Here is a 20,581-nt window from a genome sequence, read left to right as displayed (position 1 = left end):
CCTTATTGATTATAATCATTTTGCCAAATTAAAAAAAAATAAGTGCACTCTCATTTTAGGAGATATTAAAATAAAACTATTGAGTTGCTGCAATTTCTTTTGTTTGACTGAATTTATATTCCTGATTAAAAAGTGAGTTTGATTATGGTATCCATGGGGGAAAGGATTCTGAATGCTATAGTGGTACAACACTTCACCATTATCCTCAACTAGCTGGGTTATTGGAGTAAAGGAATACCAAATATCAAACAAATGGGAACTTCAGGAAAAGACTACTTTCAAATGTTTATTTTTGAGAAAAAGAACAGGGGAGGGGCGCTGAGAGAGGGAGAGAGAGAATCCCAAGCAGGCTCCATGCTGTCAGAGCAAGAGCCCGACACAGGGCTGGATCTCACAAACTGTGAGATCATGACCTGAGCTGAAATCAAGAATCAGATGCTTAACTAACTGAGCCATCCAGGCACCCTAAAGCTACTTTTAAACAAGGATAAAACTCTTTAGTTCTTAAGATGTACAGGAGGTATATTCATAAGTTCTCTATTTATTTCAGATGGACATCCTACTCTCAACACACCAAATATTTATAGTTTGTGATTCTCTAGATCTTTGCTATCCAGTATGGTAGCCATATATGGCTATTTAAACTTCAAATTAATTAAAACTAAATAAAATGTAAACTTCCATTCTTCAGTCCCACTAACCAAAGCTCAAGTGCTCAATATTAATATGTGGCTAATGCCTACCATATTAGACAGTACAGATCTGGAACATTTCCGTTATCAGAGAGTGTTCTATTGGATGTCATTGGAATAGATTGTGTTTTTCAAACTAAAATTTCAAATCGTTTTGTCCCAGGACACTAGGGAATCATATGTGGAAAATAGAAAATATAACAGAAGAGTTCAAAATCCTCTTTTGTGCTTTTAAATAGCAGACTTTAGATAATAAAAAATTATATAATTTGTCCTCTATTACTTCCTTGAACCCAGGACTCAAAAATCTTTGACAATTCTTCATCCTCAGTTAAGTTCATAGCCAATAATAGCCTGCTGAAATTTTAATACAAAGATGTAATTCCAAACACTGAAGAGAAGCTTAAGGGGAGAAGAAATTTCTAGATGCCTTAGATTTTTATTTTCTTGGATTATTTTGAAGATGGAACATGGCTTGTAGAGTGAAATCTTTGAGAACCTACCATTTAGCTAATTTTGGCAAGGAATGCTAAAGGAAATCATGCATAAAATTTACAGATTCATATATATATAAAGACATCTCATGGTTTGCCGTGGCAGAAGAGGAACTGAATTGTTAATTATCTAAGTTGAACATTTTGCTCTGTGCCCTCTGTTCTTTACAAAATGTTGAAATAGAATCACAATCAATTGTTTCTCTTTGGAAAGCTGGCCAAGCTTTCTAGAAAGTAACAAATGCTACTTGTTCTAAGCTGTTTTAAGGTGAATTGTCTTTCATGGTTTAAGGCTATCAAATCTTGTATTCACATCATTTTAATATATGTTTATTGAAACAGGCCAAGACTTTGTGTATGCAGAAGCCTGTGTGAACACAGATGGAAATTAAAAGTCCACAGCTTTAGTTTAGGCCCTTAAAAAGTAGGCTTGGAGGTAATGATATTTGTTCCTTTCTTTGCTTGTACCTCTCAAACCCAGCCGCCTCACTTAGAGCAGGAATGAACCTCAGCCTACACACTCAACTGTTTAAGAAGAAAAATCAAAACAAAACCTTTGTTTCAATAACTCACTTGTTACTCTGATCCCCTTTCCATCAGGCTTTAGGGAAAATCTCCATCTCTGTTACTTACTCCTTGGGTGTCCCAGAAGCCTCCAGAGAATTGCCAGTGTCCCAGAACTTGAAGCATGCCGAGGCCTCGGTGTGTGGAAGGACGCTGGGTGTTCTCTGCCCCTACGCACAGGCCCTGCAGTGGTGTGGTCACTTCAGAGCCCTGGAGGCTGTTGTACCTGGACCAGAATTCATAAACCCCTGAGTTCACAGGCTCCTTTTCCTCATGTGGATGCTCTGTTTGGCTTTCAGAGTGGTTTTGCTTATTTGTCTTAATTTAAACCAGTTACTAAACTTTAAAAATCAGAAAGGTACACATAAAATGACTATTTTTAACAAAGTAAGACATATGGCAACTTCAGGTCATTGTTCCTTCACTATCCGCTGGCTGGCACAAATCCGTGACTCTTCACCCTGGCCTGGTTCTTCTCAAACCCCACGCTGTCTCTCGTGTCTCCAATTAGTCCATTTGAATCATCTTCTTTCCTTGATTGGCCTCTGTGAATTGCAGCCCTAAGTCGATGCTGTGTTAACACAGGGGCTCTGCCCTTTGTGATCAGTCATCACCCACGGTAGTCACTGGGAGTTACAGGCTACAGGTTTCATGAGGGATCTTGTAACTTCTGGAGGAGGTAGCTCCCACTCAGGCAAGGGAAATTTTCCAGAAAAGGGGGCAGCCATGATCCAATGGTGATCAACAGCCACGTTTGAGCACTGGGATACCAGCTTGGTTAAGGGAATCTGGGTGGGGCACCAGCAGATGATAATATGAAATGTCTTTTACCAGAATAAGAAAGAATAGAGAAATTATCTCCACAGGGAAATTTTGTTTAATCAGCAACATTTTATGGTAACTATTTGTCATTTAAATTGTATTTAGTCCCATTTAAGGTATACTCTATCTTGTGTTTTCAGTTCTTAGAACCCCATAAATACTCCACAACCGCCTTGATTTTGAGTGTGATGTACACAAGTACATGTGTACCTGTGTGTGAGTGTCTAGAGATAGAAGCTAAGTTCTTGAATGTAACAAATGTTTTTTTTTTTTTTTTTTTTTTTTTAATATTCAGCGCCAACCCAGCTGAGGCCTCCTGCGGTCGAAGGAATCAACAGCACAACCATCCGTGTTGGATGGCTCACACCTGAAGAACTGAATGGACCCTCTCCTACATACCAGCTAGAAAGGAGAGAGTCATCTCTCCCAGCTCCAACGGCCACGATGATGAAAGGAATTCGTTTCATAGGGAATGGATATTATAAATTTCCCAGCTCCACACACCCAGTCAATACAGACTTTACTGGTGAGTGTATTTGACATTACTTTATTGAAGAGGCACTAAGCATCAAGCTGGTTCTTATTATTTTGATAGCCCTTCATAATGAATTTTTTCTATGTTTGTCTACAGAAATACTCATTCAGACCTTTTATAACTTGATTGTGTCAGTATGTCCACCTTCTTAGTATTCTAGGCGGGAGCGGGGGGGAAGTGAGTAAGTAGCAGAAAGAAAAGTAAAATATAGGTGTGGAAAGATAGCTTTATTTGATCAAAGTATATGCTGGAAATGGCTGTCTGACACCATTTACCAGAGTGTGTTCCTCAGAACGCTTCACGTGCTCTACCAAATAAAAAAAAAAAAAAAAAAAGAATTCTGTGGGCAGATGAGTTTGAGAAATGCCCCATGAGGTTGGAGATTCTCAGTACATGTCAGGTTGTTAAAGTCTCTAAAAAGAATTATAAGAGAGCTATCTAATTTTTCTTAGCCCAATATTCCAGATCCTTATTTGTTACTTTTTTAAAAGCATGATCACTATCAGTAGGTTTTGTGGAGAGCATTATGGGAAAAACTAATTTTAGGGAAACATACCTTCTATGGGTAAGTGATGCACTTGCTTAAGGCACTTAAGGCACTTAAGCAATCTCAGGAATCAACAGAAACAATGTTTTCATACAATATTTTTTAAAAATGAAAACCAATGCCAAAAAATTCCCAATAAAATCCCAAATTTTAAAATGAAGACTGGATCCACTCCTTTCTTGCATGACCCTGTAATCCCACCTCATTTGCCTCACCCAACTCCTGGTCTTGCTGGTCCTACAATATTCCAGGCATTCTGTTACCTTTCTGAATTAGAGTTTTTAAGAATTCTGTTTCACTATAATTATAGAAAACTATAACTATTTATGTTACATATTCCACTTTCCCAATTAAAAAAAATTAAAAGGAATAAGGTACATATGATTCTGTAAACTCATAATGATATTCATTTAATCCACAAGAAAGTCACTTTGGAGCAAATAGTCTTTAAAATGTTGCATATGTTGAGTACAATGAAGTGGAATTTGAGCTATAAAATGTGGCTCAAATATTATTGCTTTATTTTTTAAAGTTTATTTATTTTTGAGAGAGACAGAGAGAGAGCATGAGTAGGGGAGGGGCAGAGAGGAAGAGAGAGGGAGAGGGAGAATCCGAAGCAGACTCGACACTGTCAGCTCAGAGCCTGATGCAGGGCTCGAACCCCAAAACTGTGAGATCATGACCTGAGCCTAAATTAAGAGCCTGACGCTTAACTGACTGAGCCACCCAGGTACCCCTATTGCTTTGTTTTTATTTAAAATAGTAAACAGTTTGTTTTTAAGTGAGCCTGATGTACATTTGTAATGAATGATCTTCTAGCCAAGGTATATTGAGGTGAATACCCCTGGTCTAGTACATCAAAATCATCATTGAGTGTTAGAAATTCAACCACTGAGATCTCATAAAATGTTCCACTTCTGTTGAATATTTGTAAATGTCAAAGAAAGGAAAGAAAAGAAAAGAAAAAAAATCTGGCAAAGAAGCTACGGATATAAAGTGAAAAAGCCTTTCCTCCAATGGAAATAGAAACTGCCTTCCTGGTCCAAGATTTGGCACGCGCTGTGTTTCTTCGAGGAAACAACATTCGTTTCCATTCAGCTGGGCCTATCTGCTGCAAGTATGTCAGCTTGGATTTGCGGGCTAGCCAGCAGACAGATTTTTGATGGGATCACCTACTGTTGTTGCAGTGAAAGATAGAGTGGCCCGTCCACCGTTAATAAATTTAGTCGTCTGCACGCTCTCCCTAGCCGGCCTTATACTCTGAGGTGCAAGGGCTAGGGGCAGATGTAGCGTCTGGGAAGTTTTCCAAATTCCTCTTTAAAAAAGTTAGGCCGTAAACACCGGCCTCACTAAGCAGGATCCTTCTGTCTATAACAAAGCCTCCAGCTGCACAGAAAATGTGTTTGGAGTACACATCATTTGAAGGACAAGGCGGGGAGATCACAATTTTGGCTCGAAGTGCTCCCTAGAGGTTTGGTGATTCCCAGAGAAGAAGTTCTGCATTCAGGCACGTTCTGGGGCAATACTAGCTCCTTTTTATTAGCACCTTCACCTTACTTTTAAGGTTCTCTTTAACTTTTAAACCAGGTCTGCGTCAAATTATTGGTTTGATCCTTTGGCTCAATTGTCAGGTTTGGTTGAATAATTTTATTGAGCTGGGCCCATGGTTAAATGAAGTTTACTCAATCAATAAGCTGGGACAATTTACAAAACCAATGCAATAGCTTTCTCTAAATGTGCATCTTTCCTAAGCAGAGCAGTATGTGCATAATTCGCACCTTCCATTCATTTTACTTAAATATTCTCTCATTCAATCCCTGCAAGCCTGTAGGTAGGAATTTTACCCTCAGAGCACAGAGGAAAGGAGAATCAGTATGTGGCTTCCCTGAGGTACGACAGCTACTGAATTTCAGGGTTCGAATATGAATTGGAAGCTTCTGATTCAATGGCTGGTGCTTTGCCACGGTAGGGAAAGGCACACACGTGGACAGTTTTTTGGAAGGTGTAGAATGAGAGTATGTGACAGTAATAAATGAGGATGGGATAAAATTATCAATCAAATATTCCTTACCCAACACTGCTAAACTTTTTTGGATTTTTCTTTCAGTTGCTGACTTTTCAGGTACAAATAGTTAATAGGGTTGGCTTATTTATTTACTTACATCTCCAAAGCCATCTAGGGATCCCATTTTTTCCATAGCAATTGATTCCAGATTGTTCTCAGAAGCTAGATGTTTAATGTCTGAATGAAATTATTTTAATGGGCTGAAGTGCTATCTGTCAAATGGTGCTATCAACTTCTTTTCTATATATCTTATGCAGAATTTTATGTCCTGAGGCAAATTTAACGAGCCAATTTTGGAAATCTCAAAAATGATTAATTGTGTTTAATAAGTGAATAATTATAAGAACTAAGATGCTTTTATTTTGAATTATTCATTTTAAAATATCAAACTCTAAAATGACTCTTGAAATATGGATGGAGATATCCAATACTCAAAGACAAGTATACAGTTATGTACATTATTGTGCATATGTTATATATAAAAAAATAAGTCAGACTTTACCCATTGATGACAAGACTTATAAATACATTCATAACATGTACTGTAGTCATGGACGATGTTATTAAAATTTCAGTATAGATGATCTCATTATTGCAGCTCAAGAAAGGAATCTCTTATATAACTCACACCTCTTCCATATTTGCCTTAAATGTTTTTAGTGAGTAGGATATAATGAAAATAGTATATGTTCTAACATGTTGCTTAATATTGTAAATTATTTAGCTTTGTGCTGTAAATGAACTCTATCAAAATTGACTTCTGGGAAGAAAAATTATTCAGGTGCATCTTTTTTAGAATCTGTTTTTGGTACCTTTTCCTTTTGAATATGAGCGTTCTTTCAAAAATCTAATCTCTAGGAAGGATATATTATCAGTCATTTACATCATAGTATAAATTTAAGATCAGGTATTAACTCCTCTACTTCTATATGAGTAAGAGTGAGCACTTTGGGAGAAATCTGATAAATTTCAGATCCAGGCCCTGTTATTTATCAGCTTCAGGTAATTGGATACACCACTTAATTGTTTCTGTATCTTTGTTTCTTTTTCTTTAAAACTGGCATGATAATACTACGTACGATAGTGATATCTAGAAGTAGGCGAGAATGAAAGGCGATAGCCACCTCCTGAACTTTGCAGTGTCTGCCGTGCAGGTTACTTAAAAGTCTAAACATTAGCTGTTTATCATTACGCATTTAACAAATGTTTAAGTGTTTACCATGAGACAGGCACGCTTCTAAGAGTCCTCTGAAATTTATAAAGTTAGTATTCTATTAATTCATCTCCTGTTACACATATATTGTGCCTGAATGTTATATTTAAAGTATGAGCAATATGTAATTTCTATATTAAAATATGATATTTAATTTTGTTATTGAAAATAGTTAAATTAATCTGCCTAGTATTGAAACATTGGATAAACTATTTTTCTGTGGATCTAATCATGCTCATCTATTAAATGAAGGATTATGCTAGATGACCAATGCCTCTAACTTCTCAAATTCCAAATCAACGAATATAGAATATTTAAGTAGCTTCAAAAATTCAAAATAGAGGTTGTTACCAAAACATCTGAGTTTAAAAATAACCAGATTTTTATTTATTTTTTTTAATTTTTTTTAATGTTGATTTATTCTTGAGAGAGACAGACAGAATGCAAGTGGGTTAGGGGCAGAGAGAGGGAGACACAGAATCCGAAGCAGGCTCCAGGCTCCGAGCCGTCAGCACAGAGCCCGATGTGGGGAGCGAACCCACAGAGCTGTGAGATCGTGACCTGAGCCAAAGTCAGGTGCTCAACCGACTGAGCCACCCAGGCGCCCCAAAAATAACAAGATTTTTAAACAAATTTTTCAGAGATCATTTTTTCATATAATATTATGTTCATAATTAATGATTAACATAAATTTGTTTTTCGTATGGGGATACATTAATTTATAGGGATAATTTAAATGATATGGAGAGAAATACTCAATATAAAATGGGTATTCAATTCTTGGGTTATGTCAGAAGGTGTAAAGAAGCAGCAAATTCAACATAAGCTCATAATATTTTAACTAGAAAATCATATAAATACTCGTGGCAAAATATTTTTCTGGTTACATGGGGTTAACAATACTTCCTCCTTCCAAAATAAGAGTAGCAAATAGAACATTCTCTACCTTCTACAGTTGGAAGGGGTGATCATTGTGTCTTCAGAGGGAAAAAAAAATGCTCATTTTTTTTTCAGGAATGCAGAGTAAATCCACTTGATTTACACAAAGAATTTAGTCCTTTCCATGCAATGCTAGTAATCCAAAGGGAACCTGGTAAAAACAGCAAACTAAACTACCGCTCAGACTAGCATTCCAAAGGTGACCCTCTCTCCTTGTCACTTTTTCTCCCTATTAGCGAAAACAGGCCCGTGATCGTTTGGGGGAAGGTTTGACTATTGTCGTATCCAGCCGCCAATCACAGCCTTTTAAACTGCCTTTACTGGTGACCCTGCCCAGAAATCAGGAACTGCCTTTGGGGAGATCTTTGTAGCAAACCACTGGGGAGATGAGCATACATGTGCACCTGGATGTAATTCCCTTTTATTTGTCTTCACGAGGAATGTGATTACTGATGTTGAATATCTTGCAGATGAGAACTCTGTACACTTTCTTCATAATAATGCTGTTCAAGGACACTAAATGATTGTCAGACGTTTTTGTCTCGTGGTTTTTGCCTTCCCCAAAATGACTGAACTAGAATGCTTTAGGATACAGAAATACAATTAATTACCAACCTATGAAGAGAGAAAGGCAACTCCCCAAATCAATATTCCTTAAAAGCATATGTTTTATATGTAATTTTTTACTCTATGATATATGTGCTTTATTATTATTATTTATTATTTTTAGTGAGCTGGGACATTTAAGTACTTCATTAAAAGAAAGCTCATTATAAGCAGTTATAGAGAAGGTGCAAGCAGAGTAAACTTCTTCAGATAGACTAATTAGTAAAAGCATATTAATTCTGACCTTCAACACCCTTGCTTTCCCAGGATTTGTTTTCCTCCAACAGGGAGCAAGTAATTTTACCAGAAAGTTCTTAAAATCAAACAAATAAAATAATAAAACAAATAAAATGCCAAGTCCTCATAAGGCCGATTTAAATCTCAAGTTTTATTTGACCTTTGATGTTACATTTTAGTCATAGTTACTGAAAAACAGATATATGAATCAACTATCTGGCCTAACAGTTTAATGAACAGGCAGTGATGATACAGAGAGAGAAAGGCAAGAGTAGGAACACGGACCTTGTCAGCAGAGAAGTGGGTTCCAGGCAATGAAGAGGCTCGTAATGTGTTTCTGGTTGTGACACAATAAGGAGAGCTTGTGAATATCTGGTTGAGAGCATCTATGGATTCATAGGGACGAGGGGCCAACTGTGTATCTTCTTGGAATCACAGAAGTCAGACTAACCCATGGTGACTTGGGATATTAAGAAGTAAGTGAAAATTGTTTTGTTTTTACTACCTTTAATGGAGATGTGTAAAGACAGCATTGTTGGATGGGAAAGGACCATGTTTTTCCCCATTCAACAAATGCATCACAAAGGCCAATTTAAGTGACTGCATGTGTTTAAACCCTTGTATTTTTTAAAGTGACACATTTTGAAGCACATTCCCATAATGTCACCTTGTGTTTGAAATGTTAACGGTAGGGTTGGTTTGGGAGTACTACGTTCAGTTTCGCTTTTGAATTTTATCTCTGATTGCTGAAAATAATCATTTCAACACCTGGCTTTTTCTTTCACCAAAACTTATACCAGTTGACTCTTGCTTAGGTGGTCAAATTTAATGAAATTGCAAGTTTCCCTTTGAATGAAGAAACCTTCCCTCCCTTTTTAACTTTTACAGTGTCAGTCTAGAGCAGGGGGTTACAGAGTTCACCTGTAAATGTCCAGACATTAAATATTGTCTGCTCAGCAAGCCGTGAGGTCTCTGTCCCAACTCCTCAGCTCTGCCATGTTAGTGTGAAAGCAGCCATAGGTGATATAGAAACAAATAAGTGTAGCCTCATTGTGTTGGGTAAAAACATCTTATTTACAACAAAAACAGACATCAGGCTGGTAGCTTGCCTATTTTTGGTCAAGAGTCTAGTCTAAGTTGCTTAAATTAATATGTAATTTCAGGGGCACCTGGGTGGCTCAGTCGGTTGAGCATCTGACTTCAGCTCAGGTCATGATCTCGCAGCTTGTGAGTTCGAGCCCCACATCAGGCTCTGTGCTGACAGCTCGGAGCCTGGAGCCTGCTTCGGCTTCTGTGTCTCCCTCTCTCTGCCCCTTCCCCAGCTAACACTCTGTCTCTCTCTGTCTCTCTCTCTCTCTCTCTCTCTCTCTCTCTCAAAAATAAACATGAAAAAAATTAAAGAAATGTATGTAATTTTATCATTAACAATGCATTTTTCTTTCTTCTGCCCTAATGCCAAGAACCCTAAAAATGAGTACAGGGTAGCTCCGATAAAAAAAAAAAAAAACAGGAGAGGACCAACACAACAAAACAGATAATAATGCTTGATAAATGGAAATGTTTGGAAACCACATCTAGTTTTTCCCAACAGGGGCTTCTGTGGCCAGTAAGCCAGCCAGCATTGACCATGTCAATAGGACCGAATAATATTTACATTTGGGGCAAACCGTTTCTGTTAGCTGATAATGCTTTTAGTCAGCTTTAAAGCATCTGCTGTTTCCTTCTCTGTGTTTATCAAGCCGAGCTGTATTGTCACCTGATATACACACTGCACATGTGTTCTCACACACTCGTGTCACATTCTCAAACGCACTGTTCCCACCAGGTCCCCAGGTTTTCTACGCGGTCTCACATTTACCTACTTCAATTGTCCAATGTCGTCACTTACGATATGTTTGCCATTTAAACATCTTCACTAGGGCTTCATTGCTAAAGAAAAAAAAAAAAGTCTCCATCTTTTTTTGTTTAATTTTATTTGTTTTTGAGAGAGAGAGACCGAGTACAAGTGGAGGAGGGGCAGAGAGAGGAGACCCAGAATCCGAAGCAGACTCCAGGCTCTGAGCCGTCAGCACAGAGCCCGATGTGGGGCTCCAACCCACACACTGTGAGATCATTACCTGGGCCAGCAGACCCTTAACCTACCGAGCCACCCAGGCACCCCAATTGTCTTCATCTTTTAATGGCATTTAGCATCAATATAATAGAGATTGATTTTAGTTTCTTCTTCTTCCTTAAATGGGTAGACAGAGGAACTTTGAACAGAAAAGAATCATCATAGTCAGCAGTGTTAGAGAAACTAGCCCCTATGAAAAAGTTGAATGAAGTGAATTATTTTGTATATATTTTTTGGAAAAAACTAATTAAAAATACTTAAAGAGCTATATTTACTCTTATGTTATAACCATGAGGATAAATATATAACACCCACAGAGGAGTATAGCTTAATTTCATTTCTACTAAGCTTGAAATTCCAATAATATTGTTGCCAAAATGCCTTATCTTTCAAAACTATGTTCTAGTGGTCTGAAGAAATGTTTTACAAAATCATGCATTAAGAGTCCCATGCGAGCAGGGAAACTTCGAGTACAATTATGCAGACCACAGTTAAATTCCGCACATTGAAGGCAGTTCACAGACATGGCCCTCAGGTGTTTGGAGATTCAAGAAGGGAAACTCAATTACGTACATTGTCGTGACTAAGGAGCAGCCTCATTTAAGTCCTTTGGCTTTAACTGCAACTGGAACAGAGAGGCATAAAGAGGAAGGAGGGGACAAAACACCTGAAGAGACATTCTGGCAATGGTGGCCATGCCAACCTCACAAAGTGGGTCCTGGGAGAGTTTCATAAAGGAGATATAGGGACTTATGGGAGGTGTGTAGGAATGAATGGTTTAATGACCCTTCCTCCTACACAGGCAGAAAATTGAAAAAGAATGCAGATGCCTCCTTCTTGTCTTCTGCTTCTCTTAATTTTTCTCTGCTGAAATCCATTCATTCTTCTGTGTATACCACTGTGTCTACCAAAGTGAATAGCACCGATTGCCTGACATAGAAACCTGGGAAATTTCCTGAATATGACTTCTCACACCCTTTCTCACATTGCACCCATTATTCCTCCTCTGGGCATTCTTTCTCTTACACACTCTTGGAACCATCCATTGGTCCTATGGCTACTCCCTAATCCCGGTCTATGGTGTGGGTCTCCTTACCAACAGTTTCACTCTTTTTCTAGGCTGGGTCTCTGATGAATAAGCTGTCTTGCCATTCTCTTGCTTAAAACCTTTCAGTAGTTTCCCATCGAGATGCCCTGCATGAAGTCTTTGCTGCTTACCTTTCAGCCTCATCTTTCCATCCATGTATCTCCTGGTTTACCCTCCAGCTATATGACTTTCAGTTCCTACTGTCTGAATGCACCACTCCGTCTTAGAAGCCCAGGTCTTAGAAAAGACCCATGCTTTTGCCTGGAATGCCTTCCCTTCTTTGAATGGGCTTCTTTTTCATTTCACAGACTAATCCTACCTATCATTAAAGTGTCAGCCGAGCTGTTCCTCTCAGTGGCCTCCCCCTACCCCATACCAAATCTAGATTAGGGGCCTCTCCTATGTACCACCAAAGAAAACAAGAATTTCTCTGTTGTATTCCTACCACACTCTATTAGAGTTGTGTGCTCACTTACCTAGATCCCAAGCAGACTGAAATGATGACCGTTTTCTTCTAACATTTGTCCTTACACAGCATAGGACCACATGTGCAATAAATATCTGTTGAATAAAGAATTAGCTAAATGAGATAGATAGAGAAGAGGGAAATTTGTAAGAAAGATTGCTTAGCTGTAAGAATGACTTAATGGTAAGATTTACAGTGTGTTAGAATATATTACATAATCTTGAGGCCTACCTTGTTGGAAGTTTTGATGGCTTAGTGATAACTCCATTTGTTTTGATTCTGTTGGCCTAAGATGCATAAGAAAGTGTGTTTTATGCTATATGGTACTTGAGGTGAAAAGAAATTCTTATTAATGGTCCTGAGTGGCTGGTGGTGTTCCTTCCACGTCAATTGTTTCAGCAAGAGTGCTGTATCAGGAATTGTTTTCTGCCCCACAGCCCTCGCATTGTGCTGTTGGAAACTAGGTGTTGTGCGTCTCTTAGATACAGGATCTCCTTAGGCTTATTAAATTTTGAGGTTAATGAATATTTTGACACTTTTACCTATACCTATCATTAGGGCTTATTGCAATAGGTTTAAGATGACAGTCATAATAAACATATATAGTACAATAAAAAGCACTTTTAATCTTGAAAGTGCTTTATAAACAACAGTGATCAATGCTATGGATGGATTAACAGCATCCAACTGATTGAATTCCATTTCAAGGGCAATGGATGTATTGATGTCGGTATTCTGGTGCAGAAGGAAGGAAGCAAGGGCAGCGGCGTGAAAAGTGTAGGTTCTGGAGTCAGATGCTCCGCGTTTAAAATCTGGCTCCCCAACATGCTGTGTGCAACTCGGCATGAGTCACTTACCAGCTCTGTAGCTCAGTGTCCCCATCCGTAAAATGGATTATTATAGGGTTTTAGTGCAGGAATCACCATAAATGGTTGGCACAGGATATATTTGTGGTCACTGTTATACATGCATTTATGGCTGACGTTTTTAATTCAGAATTTCACAGTATGTGCCTTTCCCTTCATACGTACATTTTACGTGCCCAAACCACATAAATCTTGATGATACTCCTTTATAACTTCTCTCTACTACATATCTCTGATAAGTCACTTCCTTTTATGCAATCTGTGAACTTCTGACCTTTGTGTTTTTAGCTGCCTTTCTTCTTTCTCTAGAGACTTAGATGCTCCACACCTCATTTCTGCATTTCTAGTGGCTAGCTTTCTATTTTAACATGCACTTGTAAATCTAACTCTATTTCCTCCCTTTTCTTCATAATCAGTCTTCTCAAAAAATAAGATGCTCTGCATGTCCATTCCTCACTGCAATCACTTCTCAATCTGTCGCTTACATTTCTTCTCCCACTGCTTCATTGTAAATGCCTTATTCAAGATTAACAGTTTTCAAAATGCAACTTTTTACAATCCCTACCCTATGTGCCCCTCAATAATAATGGCACCATTATATCCTTTTAAAAATACAAAGAAACCAAATAAATCCCACCAGGTTCCCCCTGCAATTTTCTGCCAACTGTTTTTCAAGTCTTTTGGCTCTGTTTTCTATATCTAACTTTAGATGAAATAACTCAATCATTTTATGAGTCCACACGCAGACTTTTCTCCATTTCACTCCATTTGCCCGATGCTATCATTGGTGTTTCAGAGAGAGTATTGAGCAAAACAGGTAGAGTCCCTAACCTTAGGGAACTTAAAGTCTTGCAGGGAAATCATTCCTCAAACATGTAATTAGATAATTACAAGTGATTTCTGTGTCTAGCTATGAGAGACAGAGCCGTCTCCTGCTGTGCAGGATATCAAAAACTCCTCATGCTGAGAGAAAACAAGAAAAGAAACTAGATACAATTTCTTAAAAATATGATTGTTTAGAGACAGTACTGAGTAACTAGGACTACAAAGGCATGGGAGATTAAGGCCCCAGAAATAAGGAAAACCGTTTAGTAAGACTTTGTCTTTGCTCTTTCCTTCTGTTTTATTCGCTAGTCCCAAATTGCATAGTCTTGGGAAAATGAAAGCATGGTTTGAGAGACAAGAAATTACGGTTCAGGGCCTACCATGGAGGAAGGGGCTGCTAAATCCATCAGGCCTTCAGTTGAAATCCTATGAGTAAGAGAAAACCAGAAACAGACCAGTCTTCTCAAAGCCTGAAGTAAAGCCTCAACCCATCTCAACCCATCTCAACTTCTGACAGGATAAAAGTTATCTTCTGGCCAAAAGTGTTTCAATATTTGCTAAAAGGAGATAACATTATCAACAAGAGTCTATAATTTTTTATACATGATATCTTATATTCAATACAAAATTACCAGGAATACCAAGAAATAGGACCAAATAAATAAAAAATAAAAAGTGATCTTGAAGTAATCTAGATATATTGAATATGTTATATATACCCAATGTGTGTCATTATATATATGTATGTATATATATATATCACACTCATACACACTACACACGTGTGTGTGTGTGTGTGTGTATATATATATATATATATATATATATATATATATATATATATAAAGACTTGACAAGAACTATGATTAGTGTTGTCAAGATAAATGAAAAGATGCAGAATTCGACAGAGAATTGGGGTATATTAGTATAAGAATTCTAGAACTAAAATCATAGCTAAATTAGTATCTCAGTAGATAGAATTCCAGTTCCATTCATGATGGACTGAAGAGTATTAGACTTATTATTTTAAACTACAAAAGTTTGAACACATATTAGGAAAAGGGATAGTTGAAAAGAATAATGATCTATTCCTAACTCAAGAGGAAACCAAAAAAGAAAGAAAAGGGCAAATAAAATCCCCCCAAAATTTCAAGGAGGATTTAATAAAAATAAAATCCAACATCAATAAATCAAAACACACAAAATATAATGAAGAAAATAAAGAAGACTATGTGACTCATCACATAACCTAATAAAGATGAAATCTAAATTATTCCCATAGATTCAATAAACACCTTAGATAAAATATAATATCTATTCATGATAAAATTCTCAGCAAACTAGAGAGGAAACAACCTGGTGAGTGCATTTTTATAAAATACTACTAATAGTGAAATATCATATGCTTTCCCTCAGAGATCAGGAAAATGACACAGAAGCCCACTATTACCATTTTTATTCAAACCTGTACTAGATGTAGCAGTCAGAGCAACACAGCAGGCAGGCAAGCAAATAAATAAATAAATGCAAAGCAGAAGTAAACTGTCTTCAATTCCAGATGTCTTGATTATTGTACCTATACAAAATTTAGAAGTATATACATACTGTTCAATTTAATAAGTGGATTTAGCAAAGATGTTGAATGAATGTCAATATACAAAAATCAAATGATTCCACTCAATAGCAAAAAAAAAAAAAAAAAAAAGAAAAGAAAAAAAATAACTACCATTAAATTGGTCAAAATCTTAGTAAAAATGTCAATTCAGCTTAGCAAACCCTTGTTAAAAACATACTTGGCTTCAGCCCCCAACCTGAACTGTGGTCTTATAAGGATAAAATTAAGTTCAAAATCACAAATGAGGTGATCTTAAAAGTGCATGATTGGCCCACTTCTTGTATCAGTCGATTGACTGATTAAAAGTGACCATTTCAGTCAATCATCTGTTAGTTTTTTCAACAAAATGTCTCACAAAATGTTAGAAGACCTTCTTTGTAAGAATTAGCCTGAATAATGGGCTAAAAAAACCAAATTCTGAATTCCACCAGATGTCCTAATCTCTGAGGAAATAGAGATTTGCATTTTGACAAGATCTCAGTATCTACTCAGTTAGACATTCATGTACTGTATGACCCAGCTATTCCTCTCAAGGGTATTTGTCTAAGAGAAATGAAAGAATTTGTATGTACAAAAGTGATGTACATAAATATTCATAGCACCTATATTCACCATGGCCCCAAAGTGGGAACAACACAAATATTCATCAATAGGTGAATGGATAGACAAACTGTGGTATGTCCATACAGTGGAATACTACTCAACAGCACAAAAGAATAAACTACTGATACTAGTTATGCAAACCACAATGTATATCAGTCTCAGTTGGTATGCTGAGTAAATAAGACAGAAAAGGACGTAATGGTAATTCTTAAAAAATACAAACTATAGTGACAAAAAGGAGATAAATGATGGCTTGAGGCTGAGAGAAACAGGATGATGAAAATGTTCTGTAGTGATCAAAGTGAGAGTTTTACAGGTATATATCTCTCAAAACTTGTCGAATTGTACTCTTTGAATGAGTTTATTCAATTCATTGAATGTATTCATTGAATTCGTTGAATGTAGTTTATTGCATGTAAGTTATACTTCAATAAAATGGGTAAAAGAAAAAGAACTCCAGGTAATGTTTGGAACCATGAAAACCATTGTTCTACACTGTGATGGAAAAATTGCTTTAACTTTATTTAGAGAAAAATCAGCCTATTTTTATATTATTTAATTTATTGGTCCTGAACTCTTTTAGACAAAGACTTATGCAATGTCTATACATTAGATTAGGCTCCACATTCCAAATTTTACTGAAATAATTTGGTATCCACAGTATATTTTAAAGCATAGGAGAATGAGTTTTCTTAAACTATGCTGACAGCAAGAATCTACACTTTCAACAAAATAACATTTTTTCTCTACAAAATAGGATTTCTTTTACCTCATTCACATTAGACACAAATTGTTATGAACACAAAGGGCTGTAGTTTGTCCATTTTTTAGGGATTATATCATAAGAAAAACTTTAATCAGTAAAAATATGAAATGCATATTCTAGTGTGCAGCTGACCAGTTCTCGCTTTGATTCCATTGCACCTCTGTAATGCATTTTTCATTGCTCATGTAATTGGTGTTAATGTGCTATGCTATTAAGTTTAACTGAGAAAACTAGTTTGCTGAAAACTGATTTCTTCTGCATACTTATAAATTCAGTAGTCAAAAATATTAGAGAAATATAATTAAGTATTGCAAAATCAATTTGACACTCACTTAAAATGTGTTGAGTGGAGGCAGCAAGCAGCAGCCTACATCTGATGCTGTTTCTCTCCTTGTTTACTTCATGAAACTGTGCAAATTAGAACTTTAATTTACAGAGCTGTTAATGCCTCATTAAAAACTTTCAGCAAGTATCTTATTTTGAGTTTTTTTTTTCCCCTTGTATCTAACATGCAACATTAGCTCTGTTTCGTGGGCATGTGTAAGATAAGACATTTAGGAATACTACTGATAACTCAAAATGTAGATAAAGGACCTAACCTGGAAGTCAAGGAAAGATTGATGAATTAGGTAATGGTCACCAGTATAAAATGTTGACCAATGGTCATGTGGGCTAAAAGCTGAAATTGGTGGTTGGATTATATCATTTTTATATCTCTGTCTGGCTACCTGAGTAAACTGTTTTTAAAATATAGTTTATAATTTCTAGGCCCTTCCTGAAATTTCTAGTATAATGTAAATTTCTAATATATACTTGATAACTGAACAATCATAATTTCATGTAGCTTGTTTTCAAAAGGTATGTATTTATTTTAGCTGATGATATTCTTAAATATTTCTTAAACGTTCTTAAAACTTTGATGAAAGGTTTTCTTGGTTAGCTTGGCTTTGTATATTGTCAGTGAAAAGCCATATTAAAGATACGTTTGCCAAGTCTTCTTAAAAATCTGCAGTCCAGGATGCATAATTTATTCTGGGATGGTTAAAATTCTAGGAGACTCTTTCACTCTTTCTTTGATCTTTTTTCCCTCTCCCCTGAAAGGGCTGTATTTTAAAACTATGGGTTATTTCTCATCTGAATAGCTAAGGAAGATTAGCTACATTGTTACTGATCTACTCGATATTTTCTCACTATGTAACATTGTGGCAACAGATTCTTAGCCAGTCTGATAAGATAAAATGTTCTAATACTTAACAGGATGAAAGGGTATCATCACTACCTCAGATCCCTTTAAATTGAATCCCTGATCTACATGAGATTACGTTTTTTTATTTCATTTACTAGTTCCCCCAAAACGAAGTCCTGATATAGCTACTGGGTTTCTGGCTTGTATTTTGACAGTCAGAACAGCAGGTAGGATTTTTTTCTACTCAGCAGATACAATAGAAGATCAAGGCTTCCTGGGTTGTAGTCACTGACCTTGCCAAATCCTTTCATATTTCCTCCAGATTTGGTCCTGCAAAATCAAGTATTAAGCCAGTTTGACAGTCCAGCTAAATTCCATAAGGTCATCTATCACATTACATACAATAATTGATTTTAAGTTAATTGGTCATTAGTTTATTTGTGTTTCTGGTTTGCTGGTGGTATTTCCAGAAACTTCCATGTAAACGAAAAGATATGTAAATAAAATTCGGTCAAAGCTACTTTTACCTATAATTCTAATTACCTGCTTTCATAATTTTTTAAATGTGTATTTATTTTTGAGAGAGAGAGGAAGAGAGTGTGTGTGCGCACACGCGAGTTGGGGAGAGGCAGAGAGAGGGAGGCAGAGAATCCCAAGCAGGCTCCAAGCTCTGAGCTGTCAGCACAGAGCATGACATGGGGCTGGAATTCATAAGACATGAGATCATGACCTGAGCGGAAGTAGGACTCTTAACCAACTGAGCCACCCAAGTGTCCATCTAATTACTTGCTTTTAAAAGGCTAATTTTGGGGCGCCTGGGTGGCTCAGTCGGTTAAGCGTCCGACTTCGGCTCAGGTCATGATCTCGCGGTCCGTGAGTTCGAGCCCCGCATCGGGCTCTGTGCTGACAGCTCAGAGCCTGGAGCCTGTTTCAGATTCTGTGTCTCCCTCTCTCTGACCCTCCCCCGATCATGCTCTGTCTCTCTCTGTCTCAAAAATAAATAAACGTTTAAAAAAAAAAAAAAAGAAAAGAAAAAAAAAAATAAAAGGCTAATTTTACTGTGGTGTTTTTTTGTTTTTTGTTTTGTTTTTGTTTTTGTTTTTTTTTAATAATTGCAGAGGAGTCAGCTGTGGATTTTCTCCTCTTTGGTGTGTTTCAATCATAAATGAAGGATCATATTTTTCATCAAATCAAAAAAAAATTAATGTTACCATTTGCAGATACAAATAATATTCACGGAACCACTCTATTTGTTAAGCACATATTTATGAAATGCTGCTGCACATAATGTGACTAAAGGAAAGATTAGTAAGTTAATTTTACTAATTCTTGTCCTCAGGAGCTCTAATTTACATCAGTTAACATCTTAGAAAAAGTCAGTGGGATCATGTTGTTAAAAAAAAAAAAAGAAAGAAAGAGGAAGAAGGGAAAGCAAAAAAGGCAACTGCTACCCTGTGTTGTATTAGCAGAATTGTCAAGGATAAAATAAATAATGTGGTTATTGGACTCTACTTGGCAATCCTTAGCCCTTGATAGGAGTACCGTGTTCCATTTGGGATGGCACCCTTTTTAAAACATAGACAAATTTGCCAGAGGTTTCAAAAGAGAGCAACAAAAAATGATGAAGGGCTTTGAAAATGGGGCCTCTAAGAAAAGGCTGAGAGACCTAAGGATGTTCAATCTTAAGGCGAGAAGGCAGAGGGGACGCATGATAACTGTTTACGGATGCATAAAGAGGTGTTATGGAGAGGAGAGGGACCAATTTTTCTCATTAGTCAACACAGACACTTCAAGAATTAATGGGTTTAAAACACGTGGGGGAAAATTCAGGTTAAATTATTAGATTAAATTAGGTAAAATTTAAATATTTAAAACTGTATGATACCACGTGTAATTAAGCTGTGGAGTTAAAATTGGCTTAGGAATGTAAGATTGAAAACAAATCAGATCCGAATCCAGGGGGTTAATAATTAAAAGAGTTTACATTTGCATAAAGTGTTAGCATATTTCTAAACACTCATATATTGTTTTACTGATCTCTCAACAGTCTTTGGAAGTAGGGGGGAGTATATAGCTAAGGAAATGGAATTTCATAAATGTCCTTGCTGCCCCCACCCCTACCCCAGTTAGACAAAACCAGTATGTGGTCTAGGAACAGACCAGCAAGACGAGAAGCCAGTTCTTCAGGTTTTCTGTCAATATATCTTCTGCAGAATCTTGCTACCTTTTCATGTGCAATATGATTTTCATTGTGGGAAATTAGTTTTGAGTCAGCTGGGTGTTTTGTTGTTGTTGTTGTTGTTTGTTTGTTTTTTTGGTCTCTAAGGTACCAACTATGTC

General features: G+C 36.8%; 1 protein-coding gene across 1 annotated transcript in view; it reads left to right on the top strand.

Annotated features, from left to right (window-relative positions):
- USH2A (usherin) overlaps positions 1-20,581 on the top strand; it is a 737,363-nt gene that overhangs the window by 226,943 nt on the left and 489,839 nt on the right. The window contains exon 21 of the mRNA XM_078441308.2: positions 2,868-3,098. Coding sequence (XP_078297434.2) covers positions 2,868-3,098 — 231 coding nt within the window. The remainder of the gene's footprint in view (positions 1-2,867; positions 3,099-20,581) is intronic.

Source organism: Panthera onca, chromosome F1, assembly GCF_046562875.1.
Source record: "Panthera onca isolate mPanOnc1 chromosome F1, mPanOnc1 haplotype 2, whole genome shotgun sequence".
Lineage (NCBI taxonomy): Eukaryota > Metazoa > Chordata > Mammalia > Carnivora > Felidae > Panthera > Panthera onca.
The sequence above is the reverse complement of the archived record's forward strand: the minus strand, read 5'-3'. Positions and strand labels throughout refer to the sequence as shown.